Source organism: Amblyomma americanum, chromosome 7, assembly GCF_052857255.1.
Source record: "Amblyomma americanum isolate KBUSLIRL-KWMA chromosome 7, ASM5285725v1, whole genome shotgun sequence".
Lineage (NCBI taxonomy): Eukaryota > Metazoa > Arthropoda > Arachnida > Ixodida > Ixodidae > Amblyomma > Amblyomma americanum.
Genome location: NC_135503.1, coordinates 140,351,611 through 140,367,503, shown reverse-complemented (window position 1 = coordinate 140,367,503; position 15,893 = coordinate 140,351,611). Strand labels below are relative to the sequence as shown.

Here is a 15,893-nt window from a genome sequence, read left to right as displayed (position 1 = left end):
AGTCTGAGCTGGGGCTCCATGCTTAGCATGTAATGTGATGCTACTTAGGCACTAACCTGCCCGGTCGATGAGTAAAGTAGTGCAAAGTTTGTTCTTTTGTAAATTCAGTTCTGCTTTTTTCCAGTTTAACTCTCTGTATATGTATGTTGTAAAATTATGCTCTGCTGTCATCATCTACAAGCTCGCCTCCTGTTCATCTTCCAAGCCGAACGACACTAGAGGAAGGGTTTGTGAACCATCCTCGAAGAAACGGACGACTATTGAAATTCTACTGCATACACGCTGAGGACGACATCGTTCGCCAAGAGGGCCTTCAGCGCCGAAGCCCGACGGCGTGCAGCTTCTGCCAGCAACCGCTCGAGCCCAACTCCGGAGCCACTCCATCGCCCCCATGAAGTCGTCGGCACGTAAGCTCGGACGCCCCAGCCTCTGATGTATAATCTTAATCATGTGTAATTATTGAATATACCTGTTTGTTTAAACTGAGCCATACGGTGTCTCTTTGCCTCTCCGTCCCGTGTGGACCTGCGCATTATGGGGGTCATCACAAAGCAGGCTGTTGTCAGTTGCACAGTGTTTGGAGTAAATGATACCACAGGCCCGCAAAGGGCAGGTTTTGTTTTAAAAAACACGGCCGTCATGTTAGCATCAATGCCGCAGAGTCCAGGTATCCATTGAAAGCACACTTCTTTAACATGTAGTGGAATGAAAAATCTTAGAGAATGGCCCAGAAGTGCGTCCCCCGAGCATTCGAGTGCAGTCAGGACAGAAAGGATGTCAGCAAGTATAATGACTTAAGTAATGATGCAAGGGACCTTATCTAGGGCCAACTGAATCGCTAGAAAATCAACAGCAAATACAGGTGTATAATCAGGGGCCCGAAAACAATAACTGCAGTCTAGAGCCAATAGCTGCCTTTCCCTTTTCCTGGAAGGCATCTGTGAAAATTGCAGTATGTGTCGGAATTTGTCCAGACACTCCTCTATAAGTCCATTTAAAACATTTGCAGGGAATTTCTTTACATTTAATTCTTAGGAGGATGCTCTCAAAGTAAATACCAGCATTGGTCCACAGATTGTGAACCTTCACTACAAAACTGAATGTGACTGAAATTTTTGATAGCAGAGAATTTGTGAACCTAATCTCAGGGAGATTATAGCTAGGCCAAATACTACAGGAAAATAGAGTCGGGGATATCGTAAATATATGAGACTAGCCAATCCTGGAATAGACTCTAAAGCTCTAAGGAAAGTTTGCACCGTAAGAAGCTGAAACCGTGAGTTTTAAGCAGGTATTCGCCCCTCCAAGAGCAGCACAGCATTGGCCACAGTTTTTGATCGTCCACGGTAAAGACGCAGAGCACGTCTCTCTAAAAGAATGAAAATTTGAAGCTTGCACCTTGGCCAACCAGAAAAAAAGAACACAGCCAGACTCAAGTTGTGGCTTTACATAATATTTATGTAAAATAAGAGCGAAGTGTCACGGTACATGCGGAATTTTTTGTGGCTGATTCTCACCAGCCTGCCAAGGGCGTGCTCACCTTTGAGTACATTTTTTTAATTGGTAGTTGCCAGTCTAACTGCAGATCGTAGGTAATACCCAGGTATTTTACGGACCACCAACTTGTGGGATTTGGGTATTGCGATACAGCAAGGAGATGTGAAGGGGCACGCTATCAGGAAAACAAGGAGGGCACTCTTGTTAACAATTAAACGTGACCTTAGACCACAGCCAGGCTTCCAGAGCGTTGAAGTATGCTTGCAACGTCCAAAACAGTGTGGACGTCCTTCACAGAAGCGAAAACGCAATGTCGTCTATGTGCACTTAGGCCTTGACAGCCAGGCGGACAGGAATATCTCGCATGAATATATTAAACAGTAACGGTGAGAGCACAGAACCTTGAGGCACGCCCCTCAACCAAGCGTATGTGTTGAAATTGTAATAGCCACCAGTGCAAAAGAAATGCCTATCAGTGAAGAACTCTTTTATCCATGCAAGTAAGTGCGAAGGAGGTTTGAGGTCAGCTAGCTTATGAAGCAAAATACTGTGTTTAGCAGTGTCGTATGCCTTTTCAATATCGAATGTAACTAGAGCTACCTGAGAACTCCTGCCTTCAGTTTGAGCTAACTGAGGTCTCTGGAGAGGAAAGCGTTTGACCTAGTAATTTCTTCAACTGTACAGTGCTAACGAAATTTTGAGTTGAACCGGTCACCCTAAGGGGGCTGCAAACTATAGTGAAACTTACCGAGTAGTGATCACTCGATGTACCACAGTCAACTGACGACCATGAAGATATCCCAACCCCATTAATAGTGAAAGTCAAATCAACCGCTGAACGCGAATGAGCCCACATACAAGTTATGGTACAGCTGTTGTAACAATGCACATCATTTGCAGATATCCAACACCAAAGTACCTGCCAACTGACATCTGTGCAGCAACCCCATATAGCATGATGTGAAATGAGGTCTCCCACAAAAACCACGTTGGAGTTATTGCACAATAAAACATCCAAGCAATCCATCCTATGAACGTACGCAGAAAACAAAATATTCGCAGCTGTTAGAGAGTCACACTGCGGTACAAGGATATAAACTGCAAGTATCTCACAATTATGAGACAGATACTGCGCCATTTCCTTTCCCCCCCAAAACCAATTATTATTATTATCTCACAATTCAGAAGCATAAATTTTTGTGACACATTCCTGTATGAAATCAATGTTAAACTCCCACCCCTGCCGTTCCTTAGATCACGGAAATTCTTAAGTGAGGACTGATTAGCAGAAATCCAGGTTTCGTCCAATAAAGCAATGCCTGGGCTATGCTTAAGTAAGAGCTGCTGCAAGTCATTGAATGAGGGTGCGATTGAGTAACAATTTTATTGGAGGACTGCTAATTTCGCCATAATTACTGCTTTATGAAGGAGGCAGCAACAGCCTCTATCAGCACGTCGGTTTTCTTCGTGATACCCAAAGATCAACTCCTTTGTGGACTTGGCATGAACACGATCATATTTTGATGGCAAGGTCAAAGTGGCCATAACATTTCTCAGTTGGCCATAACATTTCTGTGTCAGAGGGGCAAACGTTAGAGATAGGGACTGTGTCTGACATTCGTCAACACTGGCATTGATGTAAGAGAGGTTGAAGGTGGGACTGACTCCACAGGAGGAAGGACATGGTTCGGCTGCTCACAACAGATGATGAAACCTGTGCAGAGATCACCTGGGACAAGGCATCAATTAACGTGATCATATGATCGAGTATACCAGCAATAGCCTTCTCCACAGCAGCAACAACTAACTTTGGCAATCCAGGTTCTATATCATTACCAGCTGTGTGGACAATACCGGCATATGAGCAGCTTTTTCTATCCAACAGGGCATACGCACCAGCTCGTGAGCACCTGTCGCACTGAATAATTTCCAGGACAGTCTGCTCATCCACACGCTTCGGACATATGAGGTAATCAGCTGGGTGAGCACAGCGGTAACCACAGCAGATAACAGAATCAGAAGTGCATCTGATGGACGATTGCCCTTGCAAATATGTGACAGCGCGTTGCCGACTTAGATCAATTGGTGCTGTGGCCAAACCGCCAGCAGTTCCCCCCTACCGTGGCCGTGGTTGCAGTGGCCCTACATTATAGACTATCGGCCAAACCTTTAGTTCACATGGACAGAGAACCCTGCAACAGTCGCAGTAACTGATTCTGTGGGCACCCAAGAACCACCAGCCTCACTGCTACAGCGGTAGGTGTGCAGAATTCCAACACGGGCATTTTGAAAATCCAGCAGCACTGAAAAGCCACGAACTTCACTCGTTTTTTTTTTTTGTCCCTCATCTCCATCCTTGCATACTTCCTTCATGCTCTGTCTCAACTATACATTTTGGAAATGACAAACTTTCTTGCATTTGGAACAATTTCTGTCCTTCTAATGAGTGGAAACGGCCAAATGTTGATTGGAGCTCCAGGTATACAGCAATGTCTACCCTGATTACATACGCATCGGAGTAGACGGCGGCAAGTGAGCAGCGTCCAGATTCAGAGCTGCGTGCATGAGGATACGGCGCGTGTACGAAAGGCATTCGAACTTGCCTTTACATATTTGCTTCACGCTGTCCGAAGAAGTGATTTCAAGCAAACTTTTAAGGCGAAGGCCTTTAATGGCTCATCGTTGTCTGTCCATCTGCGAAATCTGCCACACTATGATGTCATCAACGATATAATTGCTATAACCCATATACTTCTAGAAATTACGAAGTAATGGATGATCAGTAATTAGTCATTAGTTTGTAATCAGAAATACATTTGTGAAATAAATTAATAACCAAAGAGAGAAACAAAACGTAAAAAATAAAAATAAATGGTTTCGTTTGATTTATGAAGGTTTAACGTTCCAAAGCAACTCAGGCTATGAGAGACGCCGTAGTAAAGGGCTCCGGAAACTTTGACCACCTGGGGTTCTGTAACGTGCACTGACATCGCACAGTACACGGGCCTCTAGAATTTCGCCTCCATCAAAATTCGACAGCCGCGGCCGGGATCGAACCCGCGTCTTTCGGGCCAGCAGCCGAGCGCCATAACCACTCAGCCACCGCGGCGGCAAAATAAATAAATAAATAACTACATAACAAATTTAAAGAAAAATAAAAAATAAAAAGGACATTTTATGCATGTGGCAATGCAGTTTCAAAAATTAAAATAATTAAATAAAAATTAAAAGCAGCAGCCACAGTGGGCGCAGAAAGGCTTTCGCCTCGCGCACTTTACATCCCCAAAGTGACCACTGAATTTTAAATAAAGTGCCTCTTCGTACAAGCTATTAATCGCCTTTTCCCGGTTCACCCTGCACCTTCGAGCAACAACTTAGTCCTAGGAGTTTGTCCGACGTAACGTCAGAAACGAGCTGATCACGAACAGCAGTGTTGATGGAAATCTCGAAGTCGCAATTGTTCGCAAGTTTGCGTAACTTAGCAATATAAACCTGTGACAGACTCACCAGGGTTCTGTAAACATATCTTGAACCATGGTGGCGTTCCGTCGTGGCTGAGAAAAGACGGTCGCAAGTGCTGAGCGCGGTTTCAAACGCATTTTCGCCTTTCGTAACTTGACTTAATTGAGGTCCCTGCTCCTTCGTTTTAAAATTGCGCCCGTGGCGGAAGGCGTTCCGGAACGACGCTGACCTTCGACGCCGCGCGAATGCAGAAGCATAGCTTTGCGCCGGGACGCAGCAAACTCAGGCACCAGGCGCCTCTAAGTAGGTAGAAAACAGTGCTTTCGACTGGTTCCACGGTATTGGTGGCTAGTCTGGTGTTTCCAGGAATGTACGAGGGGGCGTAAGATCCCGTGAAACTCATAGTAAAGATTTACCTCGTCGGCACGTTGTTGTATTGTAGATGCAAGATCGAACGACGCACCGGAGCGAGCGATGTCATGCGCCAAGTTTCCGCCGACCGGCCCCCTCCTCTACTTTTCCTGAGTCACGTATACCTTGTGTCAAGCAACGTGTTATGACTGAAACTGAAACTCTGAAGAAGAGAAACTGAAAGTAAGAGAACTGAATTTGAAAATAACAGAAGAGAAACTGAAACTGCCGCACAGTTCATTACCTGATCAGTATCACGTATTACTTAACGTCTCCATAAAACCGCTGTTTGTTGTTCTATATGATTAGTAGCATTAGTATATGTTTGCTATTAATGACACCAAGGTGATGAAAATGATTTACCAACTTAAGTAGTGTTGGTTCTGGTGCAACACACGAATAATTTATAGGCATGCCTTTGTGTATACGTCAGAAATCAAATTGTGAAGCAAGCCTAGAAACTGCCTGTGCATTTCTTATAAAAAAAAGGAAAAAATCATCTTGTTTTCATGCAATGCATGTCATATATATCAGTTGTTATTGTGATCTTGAGCTATAACTTGAAATGGCCCATGCTGGCTGCCATCAAAAATCACTTTTTTTAATTATTCAACAAACCTCATAACTCATTTCTGTCGCGAAAAGAATGAAATGCTTCGCTTATATCTCATTGTTATGGTACAGTCATGGTTCATTATGCAATGTAAAATCTTATTCAAGAATATTTTTCTTACTTGTTGCACGGTCGGTTCCTGAAATTCAGCACATCCCCCAGTGTTGCGTTCCCGCGTGGTTTTCTTTTTTATTAATTGAGTACAGGTGAATAGCCACCGGATTCTTGGCCAATCGTCCAGTGTGGGTATGTGCCATTTTTTTGATAGGCTAACAACATCAACAACATCAACGAAATAAAAATAAATAAATAAAAAATTCGTCTTTCACTTCCAATCATATTTGTTTATTTATTTTTATTTATTGATACTGCATTCCCCGAGTTGGGATTTTAGCAGGGTGGGGATACAAACTGGGCAGTTTAACAAAACAGGCAAAAGTAAACAAAAATAACAGTGCACGTTGAAGCTCTTCTGCACCATTGCGAATACAATTAAATATATACAGCAGAACAGTGAAATAGCAAATGCAATAAAACTAGGTGATATGTTGCGAGAACAATGTCAGTGACGGCTGCAGCACTTCAATGTTAGTGAGGTTATTCCAATCGGGAGTAGTTCGTGGAAGGAATGAGTATTTAAAGCAGTTATTTCGAACGCGAAAAGGAGTTAAAGTTAGCTGGTGTCGTTGGCGCGTCGCATATCCGGACGAAAAAACAAGCAAATCGGTGAGTTCTGTTCTGTAGTGTCTTTTGATTAATTGATACATAAATTTAAGTCGTGCACAACGATTTCGCTCAGTTATTGTGGGAAGGCCAGCTTGGATTAAAAGATGTGTTACTGATGTACGTCGGTAATTGTTATATATGTAGCGTGCCGCCCTCTTTTGAACCATCTCTATTTTATTCATGTTAGTTTGGGTGAATGGGTCCCAAATGATAGCAGCATAATATAAGGTAGGCAGGACAATACATTTGTAAGCAAGTAGGCGAATAGATGGGGTAGACAACCGCAATGCCCGTCTCAAGCAAAACAATTTACGAAAAGCGTTACACGTTATGAAGTCAATATGTTTATTCCAGCTGAGTGTTAGTGACCCAGAGCCCTAGATATTTATATTCTGTTATTTTTGTCAGTGTCACGCCGTTAATACAATAATCGAAGGGTAAGACTTTCTTTTTGTGAGTGATTCTCATTAGTACAGTTTTTTCAAAGTTAATGGACATTTGCCATGCTTCAGACCTTGCGAAAACTGTTTGCAACGCATTATTAAGTAAAAGCTGATCGCAGACATTTCTTGCTTCTGTGTAAATAACACAATAATCAACGTAAAGTCTAATTTTCACAGGAATGTTACCGACAATATCATTAATATATATTAAAAAAAACAGAGGCCCAAGAACAGAGCCCTGAGGGACGCCAGAGCGAACTGTAAGCCTGTCAGGGGAATGATCATTAAAAACAACGAATTGTTCTCTGTTTGAAAGGTAGGCTGAAATGATTTTACTAGTTGTTCGTTATGAAGTACTGTGTCCAATTTATAAAGTAACTTTTCGTGAGTAACCTTGTCAAAAGCTTTCGAGAAGTCCATAAATACGGCATCAATCTACATTCCATTGTTAATTGACGAGGCAAAATCATGTACAGTTTCGACTAGCTGTGTACAAGTTGAGTAACCCCTCCTGAATCCACTTAGTAAAAAATTATTAGCTTCGAGGAAGTTTGATATCTGATTGTGAATTATGTGTTCAAGTAGTTTACAAGCAGTCGATGTGAGTGAAATAGGGCGGTAGTTCTTGATCAATCGCTTGTCTCCACTTTTATGAAGCGGTTTCACTCTAGCAGTCCCCCAGTCTCTCGGAATTTGACCTTCATTTAAGGACCTTGTAAATAAAACAAACGAATATTTAAATGTCCATTGTGCATATCTTTTCAAAAAGGCATTAGGTATGTTCTCTGGTCCAGGAGATTTATTTATATCAAGGCTAAGTAACATGTTTAAAATTCCATGCTCACTAATTACAAGGTCATCCAGAGGCAGCAGTGAAGCTTCAAAATTTGGAAAGATATTATTGTCATCAGTAAATACGGACTTAAAACGTTCATTGAATACATTAGATACTGTTTGTGCATCACTGACCAGAACACCTTTGATTTCAAACTAATTATTGATGCTAGAGGTTGGAGAGACCAAACGCCAGAATTTCTCGGGATATTCTGATATAAGGTTGGGTAGGGATTCATTAAAGTAACGCTGTTTGTCAGTGACAGTGCTCTATTTTAGTTGAGAACTAAGCAAAAGGATTTTTTGTTCTAATTCTGGAGAATAACTATTTGATTTTTTGTTTTTCTGTTTCAGTTTTCTTTTTAGCTGCAGTGTCGCCCGAGAAATCCATGGGTTTTTTGTTCTCTTTTCAACAATAACCGGCACGTGGCATTCAATACATTCATGTATCATAGCTTTAAACCAGTCCCAAAGTTTGTGAACACTGTGAGTGTTATTACAAACATATCAAAATTTAACGAAAGAATATCAACAATGGAAACATCATCATCTCGAGAGAAGTTTCTAAAATGGATTTCAGAGCAATTTTTATCAACAGTCAGGCCGGAAAGGGTTAGTAGAACGGCCTTGTGATAAGAGATACCGGATATCACTACACATTTAGCTGTATCTAAAATTGTGCCAGAAACAAAGAAAAGGTCTAGCATGGATTTTGAATGCCCTTGTATTCGGGTCGGGTGCACTACAGTTTGTGTCAAGTCATATGAGAACGCTATATCAAGCATGGCCTCACTTGATTCATCGCTATGGGTTTTGATTGCGAAAGTTGTTCCGTTCAAAATCCGGTAAATTGAAATCGCCGGCTAAAATAATCCGATCATTTGGCTTAACAAAAGTTCTCATATAATCTCCTAGGTTATTTAAAACACTGACCGGTGATCCAGGCGCTCTATACAAAGCCCCTACAATATACCGGACATTGTTGTGGTATGCCTTACAGAAAATGCATTCAATATTAGGCGCATCAGGCATGCTCAATACATTTAAATAATTTTTAAAGATTATGTCAACTCCTCCTCATTTGCTACCACGGTCTTTCCTAAGTACACTGTAGTCAGCTGGCGCAAATTCTCTATCGTAAATGGTTTCACTTCGCCACGTCTCTGCACTATGTGCTGCACTATGCTTGTTCTTCTACTTTGTATTGATTCGATCCATAATGGTATCAGAGCTTAAAGACAAATCCTCAATGCTTGCAGATCTTTACTATGTGCCCAATTTTTGTTATTGCGACAATGATGGCACAATATGTAATGAACAAGTTAATATAGTTCACCACTACAGTTCGCAAAAGGACTATGAGAGAGAAAGGGCAAATCACTCACAGCCAAAGTACCTTTCACATACTTCTAAGCTGTGCAGATTAAACGACTAAAAAGGTAATTTTCCCTAAACTCATTCCATACTACGGCCGGCATTCAGGCTAATTGTGAGAAATGTCTGTGCGAGCATGGAGAAAGGGATGAGCCGGAATGCTGTCATGATTCATGGAAGAAAAAGACCGTAGGCACGAGAGGCATTGGCCACGCTCTCAGCTTCCGCTAGTTAGGTTCACGCAGGCTCCGCTGCAGGCTGATTTGATCTCCTTGCAGCGAGTTGCTGATACGCAGGCCGACCCCGTCTTGTATCACGACCATATTTACCCGTCCCATGCAACACATATGCCCGCAAATATCCTAAATGGTCTTCTTTCTGAACACCTACAGAATTTTCCTCATCATACTGTTCTATCCACTATGCCTACGGCAGATGGGAGAAGCCTGCGATTGGGATATATTCGCAGGATCTGGGGTGGAGCTATTCCGTTCGTATCCCTGATTATATTCCTATATTCTTCGTAGAGTTTTTGGGCTATTGGTTTGGCTCCTCTCAAAATTCTCAGGCATGTAGAACGGGTTCCTATTCTTGCTGACTGCCTTTCAGCTCCAGACTCTCTCAAAAATTTCGGAAACTCCTTATTGAATCGGTCGCTTAGGTTTTTTGTTACGTGCGCAGTGCGTGAGATCCGCTTTGTCCGGGTACGTGCAGGCATTCGGGCGTCTATTTTAACGAGGTGGCTGATTTATTGGCAAGGTTATAGCTCTCAGCGCTCCTGCAATCTATCCCGTCCCTCACCTCATTCTGTTGGAAACAACGTTTCCAGCGGTTCCAACATATTTTAGCCAGCTTGAGTGATCCGCTGCTCAATACCGTGGATTTTCACCACTTAAAGTACCCATGGAATGTCCGGTGTTGTAAATCAAGGCGTTGTGAGGTGTTAATGGCGCATCTGTGATGCAGAATCCCTGACTTAAATTTGTACTTACGCAGATGCGGGTTCGCTGCGACAAACTTTTGTCTCATTGGGGCAAGTTGAAACATTAGATCATTTCTCCTCTATTGCCAGCGGTTCGCAGTTCAAGGAAAGCAGTATTTGGAGGTCCCTCTTTCGAGGTTAGGACTCCCTCTGTCTCTTCCAGTTCTCCTCTCGTTCGGTGCGAGCGCCAAGGAATTCCCGTTAAGCAGTGTTTGTGGCTATCTTCATGATTACATAAGTGCGACTGATCGGTTACCTTGTTAGCTGTATAAAAATTTCTGTTGCATGTCCAAAACTATTCCGGGTAACTCATATTTCTTACATTTAATTGAATTTCTCTATTTTTATCTTGATTCAGTCTTCTACGCCGCCACCTCACGTCTTTTTTTTTTCCCCGTGCAAATCCTTCGTTGGCAATCTCCACTGTACCTTGGCCAATCCCCCCGCGTCGGTATGTGCCATATTTACTGATGTGAAGAAGTAAAATGTGGACTACAAACACTATCTCTGCTTGTGCTCTGTGTTCTTTTTGGTCTGTTTGCATTGTAAGCCATTAATAGGTAGAAATGCATGCACGTAATGGGCCTACCCTGTGCACACGATTGCGGAAAGCTGGCCATCGTTGTCCAAGCATTGCCAACAAAGCAACGGGACCTTCAAGAAACGGGACCTTTCACTAAAAAAGAAGTAAGTGTGAGTTTCACACACACACACACACAGTGAATACGCTAACACCGCGAACGTGTGAAAGTAGCTTTTAGACTATACAGAACAAACCCCGGGGAAAAAATCTTCACTGGACACTCGCAGAATTTCATGTATTGCTTAAAATAATCGACGCGGCGAACGGCGGATAGCAGAACATGGTCCCGGCGAACACCAGTCTGCAGGGACTAGAGTCACTCTAGTCTGGACCGGTTTGACGTGGTGTTTTCAAGAATCCTTCCGTTATGGATATAACAGGTCTGGACCAGTGCGGAAATATGTGTTCACGGACGACTCAAGCGCCTGTCTCCTTTCACCTAGGAGAAGCAACCACTGCCTTGCTGGAGCTTGCCGCGTGTCTTGCCGCATGTTTTCTTAGAATTCCTTTGACATTGTAGCACGCAAGCATGTGGGAACGAGGAATGAATTTTATTTCGAAGTGCGCCGGTATTTATACCACCAGCTCTTGAGCTGAGACATGCGCAGTGACCGTCTCTTCTCTTCACCGAAAAAAAAAAAAGGTTAGGTTCGGCATTCCGGCAACAGAAACCGTTGTGGCTCCCTGCGTTGTCGAGTGCTTCTACGAAGGCCGTCTTCAGGCATTACCGGCTGAATCGAAGTATCGCCTGGTGGTTCCGTTTCTGAAGGAGGGTCCTGTATTTCTACTTTCGTAGTTCTTAGATGTTCTCTTGTGCGACGCAAATGTCCGCTGCCAGCATGCATTATGTAGGATCGTGGCTTGTCTCCAGTACCTACAACCACTGCTGGGGCCCAAGTTTTCTGCACAGTATCATAGACGGACACTGTAGACCCTGTGTCTAGATCCGGGATATGTCTGGTCGACTTGTTGTAGCAGTAACACGGTGGTTTGGGCTAGTTGGTTGCAGTTCATAATGGAGACAAGTTTCGCAGCAAGAATAAAACGCACACAGAAGACAAGGAACAAACAAGACAGGAGTGTTCTGCACTTCCAACTGATTTTATTTGAAAAAGCTCGACGTTTAAATACATTCAGTTATCATGCGGTGAAACCTAATCACAATCATGCAAAAAAGCCATTTCATTCTCCAGCAATGACAGTGAAGGCGTGCTGACGCAATTGTCACCGGTTTTCCTAATAAAAAAGGCTTCGATAATTTCACGCTGAAGCTTGTCCTTGGCGTGACCCAGAAATTGCGCCTCCTTAAACATAGGTTTGCATTTGCACAACCGGCAGTGTACGGCAAGATGGCCGCTGATACCATCTTTTACAAGATTGAAGTGTTCTAGCGCTCTTTCATTAAAACAACGCCCTGTTTGGCCAATGTACACTTTTTTACACGTAAGAGGAATGCTATAAACGACCTTCGTTACACAATTTGTGAACTTTGTGACGTGCTTACTACTGCACGGCGCCTTCTTCTTTCTCGTTATCATTGGGCAATTTTTTGAAATCTTGCATGGTGCGGAAAATACAACGTGTGAACGTTGTATCGGTTGGCGATCTTCTTCAGATTGTGAGATATCTTATGCAGGTACGGTATTACCTGAGTGTTATTCTGTTTCTTTCCTTTATCATCCGTTCCTATACTTCTCTTTCTTTTCTTCATTAGGCTCTCACAAACAGCTGAAATACCATCATCAGGGAAGCCGGACATGCGTAGCCGCTCGACTTGCTGATTGACACTATCGGTCATTTTATGCGGGCAAGTTTTTTCTAGGGCAGCATTGATACAGTTCATGGCGATTCCGCGTCTAATTATCTTTGAATGAGCGCTCTTAAAAGGGAGAAGGGACTTTTGTGACCTAGGGTTATATTTCCAACATATGTGGTTCGTTCTGAAAGAAATTCTGGGGTCTAAAAACTGTATGTCGTGAGCGCTGGGAAGTTCGTAGGTGAATTTTAAACCTCTTGCTGCAGCTTTAAAAGCCGTGATAATTTCTGCAACTGCGTCGTCAAGGGATGAAATATGCTAATTGTATAATTTGAATAAAATCAGTTGGAAGTGCAGCACAGTCCTGTCTTGTTTGTTCCTTGTCTTCTGTGTGCGTTTTATTCATGCTGCGAAACTTGTCTCCATTGTTGTAGCACTTCCGTTGTCGGTTCCTAATGTCTGCTAGACGGCTTCGGACTGTTTCGGTAGGAATAGTCTTTGGCTCCAGATGACAGTCCAGCACTGGCAGCCTCGTTCTGGTGCGGCGGCCCATCAGTCTTTCGGCTGGGGACTGCAGAAGTTCGTCTCTCGGTGAATTTCTCCATTCTAGCAGTGCGCTGCAAAATTCAAACGTGCCAAACGAGCATTTTTTAAGCATCTTTTTTACCTCTTGAACGGCACGCTCTGCCATACCATTGCCACGGGGATAGTGGGGGCTGGACGTGACATGGTTGACGTGGAAATGAGATGTGAATGACCTGAACTTTGCGCTGGTGAACGGGGGGTCGTTATCACTGCATATCTTGGCAGGTATCCCGTGTGTTGCAAAAACTTCCATGCATGCTTGCATAACCGCTTGCGCTGTTGTGTGGTAAAGCTTGCGTATCTCGAAAAAAAAACGAGTAAAAATCTACTAGAATCAAGTACTCGTTGCCCCCGTAGTATAGCAAGTCCATGCCAACAGACTGCCAAGGTAAATTGGGCACTGGATGACTAAGCATTGGAATCTTTGCATTTCTGTTGTTGTATTTCTGGCATACGCGGCAAGAAAGTGCAATCTCCCGGATAGCAGAATTCATGTTGGGCCAGAACATCACCTGTCGGGCCCTTGCCTTCATTTTCTCTTCTCCCCCGTGCGCCGCATGCAGTAAGTGGAGGACTTCCGGGCGCTTGGCTGGCGGGATGGCCACCTTGTTGCTCCAAGCAGTAGGCCATTCTCGACATGCAGTTCGTCGCGGTAGGCCCAAAAACGGTCGCAGGGCATCCGGTACTTGCAGCCTTGTCTCGGGCCACTCTGTGCTGGAGTAACAAAGCAACTGCGACATAAGTGAGTCTTTTTCGGTTTCCTCCTGGATGCTTCGCAGCTGCTCGTCTGCAACCGGCAGGGAAGAAACAACATTGACTTCAAACTGCTCAGTTTCTTCTACCAGTTCCACTTCACTCAGAAAACGTGAGAGGGCGTCAGCTAAGAGAAGTTCTTTGCCTGGCTTGTACTTAATGATAATTTTGAACTTTCGAAGTACTAGCCTCATGCGTTGGAGGCGTATCGGGCATTCACACAAAGGCTTCTTGAATATCATTTCTAGTGGTCTGTGATCCGAACGACCGTTACTTCTGGTTGTCCAAATGTGTAATCTTGAAACTTTGTACAGCTATGAGCGATTGCTAAAGCCTCCTTTACGATTTGCGCGTACCGCTGTCGGGCTGCGGTCAGCGAACGGAATGAGTAAGCAAGAGGCTGTCCGTTTTGCAAAAGCACGGCCCCCACACCGTATTGGCTAGCATCGAGTGATAATACCACAGGTTGGTATTGCTGAAAGTATGCCAGGACTGGCGCTTGCATGAGGCTGGCACGTAGCTGCTGAAAACTACTCTCCTGTGGGTCTGACCAAATCCATGCTACGTCTTTCTTTAAAGCTCTCTAAGAGGAGCAAACAGAGTGGACATATTTGGCACGAAACAGGCCACGAAGTTCATCATGCCGAGAAACACTTGAAGCTCCTTACGATTTTTTGGTGATGGTACTTGTGGGATGTCGTCCACCCAGTCAGGGCTCAGGCAGAGTCCTTCTTTGGCGAGTACATGGCCCATGTAGCGTACTCGGGGCTGCAAGAAGCGACGCTTTTTTCTGTTCAGCTTCAAGTTGTGTTCTCTGCACCGTGTGAGCAATTTTGACTGGTTGCTATTGTGCTCCTCGCGAGTTTTTTCCCAGACTACAATGTAATCCATAACAACGGCTACACCAGCAAGCCCATCTACTACTCCGTGCATTGCTCGTTGAAAAACTTCCGGAGCAGACGCTGTGCCGAACGGCATCCGCAAAACCCTATATCTGCCATACGGGGTGCTCGTAGTGCATATGAGTGAGCTCGGTTCGTCCAACTTCACTTGCCAGAACCCGGATGACGCATCCAAGGTAGAAAAGTACCTTGCTCCAGACAGACGCGGTACTATGTCTTGTTCAAATCTGATGGGTCTAGGCATATGCGTACTTTTTCACCTTTTGACCACCACCACCACGTGGCTTGCCCACGAAGTTGGTTCAGTTACCTTTGCTATGACTCCGTCACTTCCCATTCTTTGGAGCTCTAGCTGCTTTCACGCGTTCTCGAAGGGCAAGAGCGACTCTTCTTGCGGGTTTAACGGTGCCTTGAGCGCCGGGCTTCAGCTGGATGTGGTAGGCGACACCCTTAAGTTCTCCTAGGCCTAGAAAGACGTCTTCAAATCCCTGGGTGTCACTACAACCGACTGCATCAATTGAACCTATGCGGCTTATCAGTCCAAGACGTTCAGCAACGCAGCCGCTCAGTGACACTGGGTCCTCAGGCTTGGCGATATAAAATTCTGCTTCAGTGCTTTGTGCTTTGTGGCTAACGGGCAGCTTAATCTTTTTTGGAGCAATTCCTTTGTGGCCGGAAAACGTGCGCAGTGTGGCGGAGCATAGCTGCGCAGGCTGGGATGTTGTACGCCTTAGCATCGCCTCGGACATTACACAGCAGTTTGCACCGGTGTCAATCTTGCACCTTACATACATGCTTGCGATAACGACTCCTGAAGATCAGCGATCATCCTGATCTACGGCACGGACTTCAAGCGTTTGAAGAAAAAGTTCTTCGTCCTGTGTTTGGTGAACTTCTTGCACGCTTCGTCCTTTGTTGCGCGGTCGTGACAATGGCTTTTGACATGCACGCGCAAAATGGTTGCGGCCTCCG

General features: G+C 44.2%; 1 protein-coding gene across 1 annotated transcript; it reads right to left on the bottom strand.

Moving 5' to 3' along the window:
• Positions 1 to 11,569: 11,569 nt before the first annotated feature.
• Positions 11,570 to 14,772, bottom strand: LOC144098104 (uncharacterized). The gene is made up of 4 exons (XM_077630652.1): positions 14,688 to 14,772; positions 13,953 to 14,053; positions 13,098 to 13,567; positions 11,570 to 11,882 (listed from the first exon to the last, which is right to left on the bottom strand). The coding sequence occupies exons 1-4, from the start codon at positions 14,770 to 14,772 to the stop codon at positions 11,570 to 11,572; spliced, it is 969 nt and encodes a 322-aa protein (XP_077486778.1).
• Positions 14,773 to 15,893: the final 1,121 nt, after the last annotated feature.

Bases quoted from the DNA above. Each gene is read 5' to 3' on its own strand.
- LOC144098104 (XM_077630652.1), bottom strand. From the start codon at position 14,772: ATGGGCCATGTACTCGCCAAAGAAGGACTCTGCCTGAGCCCTGACTGG. The intron at 13,568-13,952 runs GTACCGGATGCC...TTTTTTTTCGAG, and splicing joins GGCCCGAGACAAGGCTGCAA to ATACGCAAGCTTTACCACAC. The intron at 11,883-13,097 runs GTTTCGCAGCAT...CAAGTCGACCAG, and splicing joins TGCTACAACAATGGAGACAA to ACATATCCCGGATCTAGACA.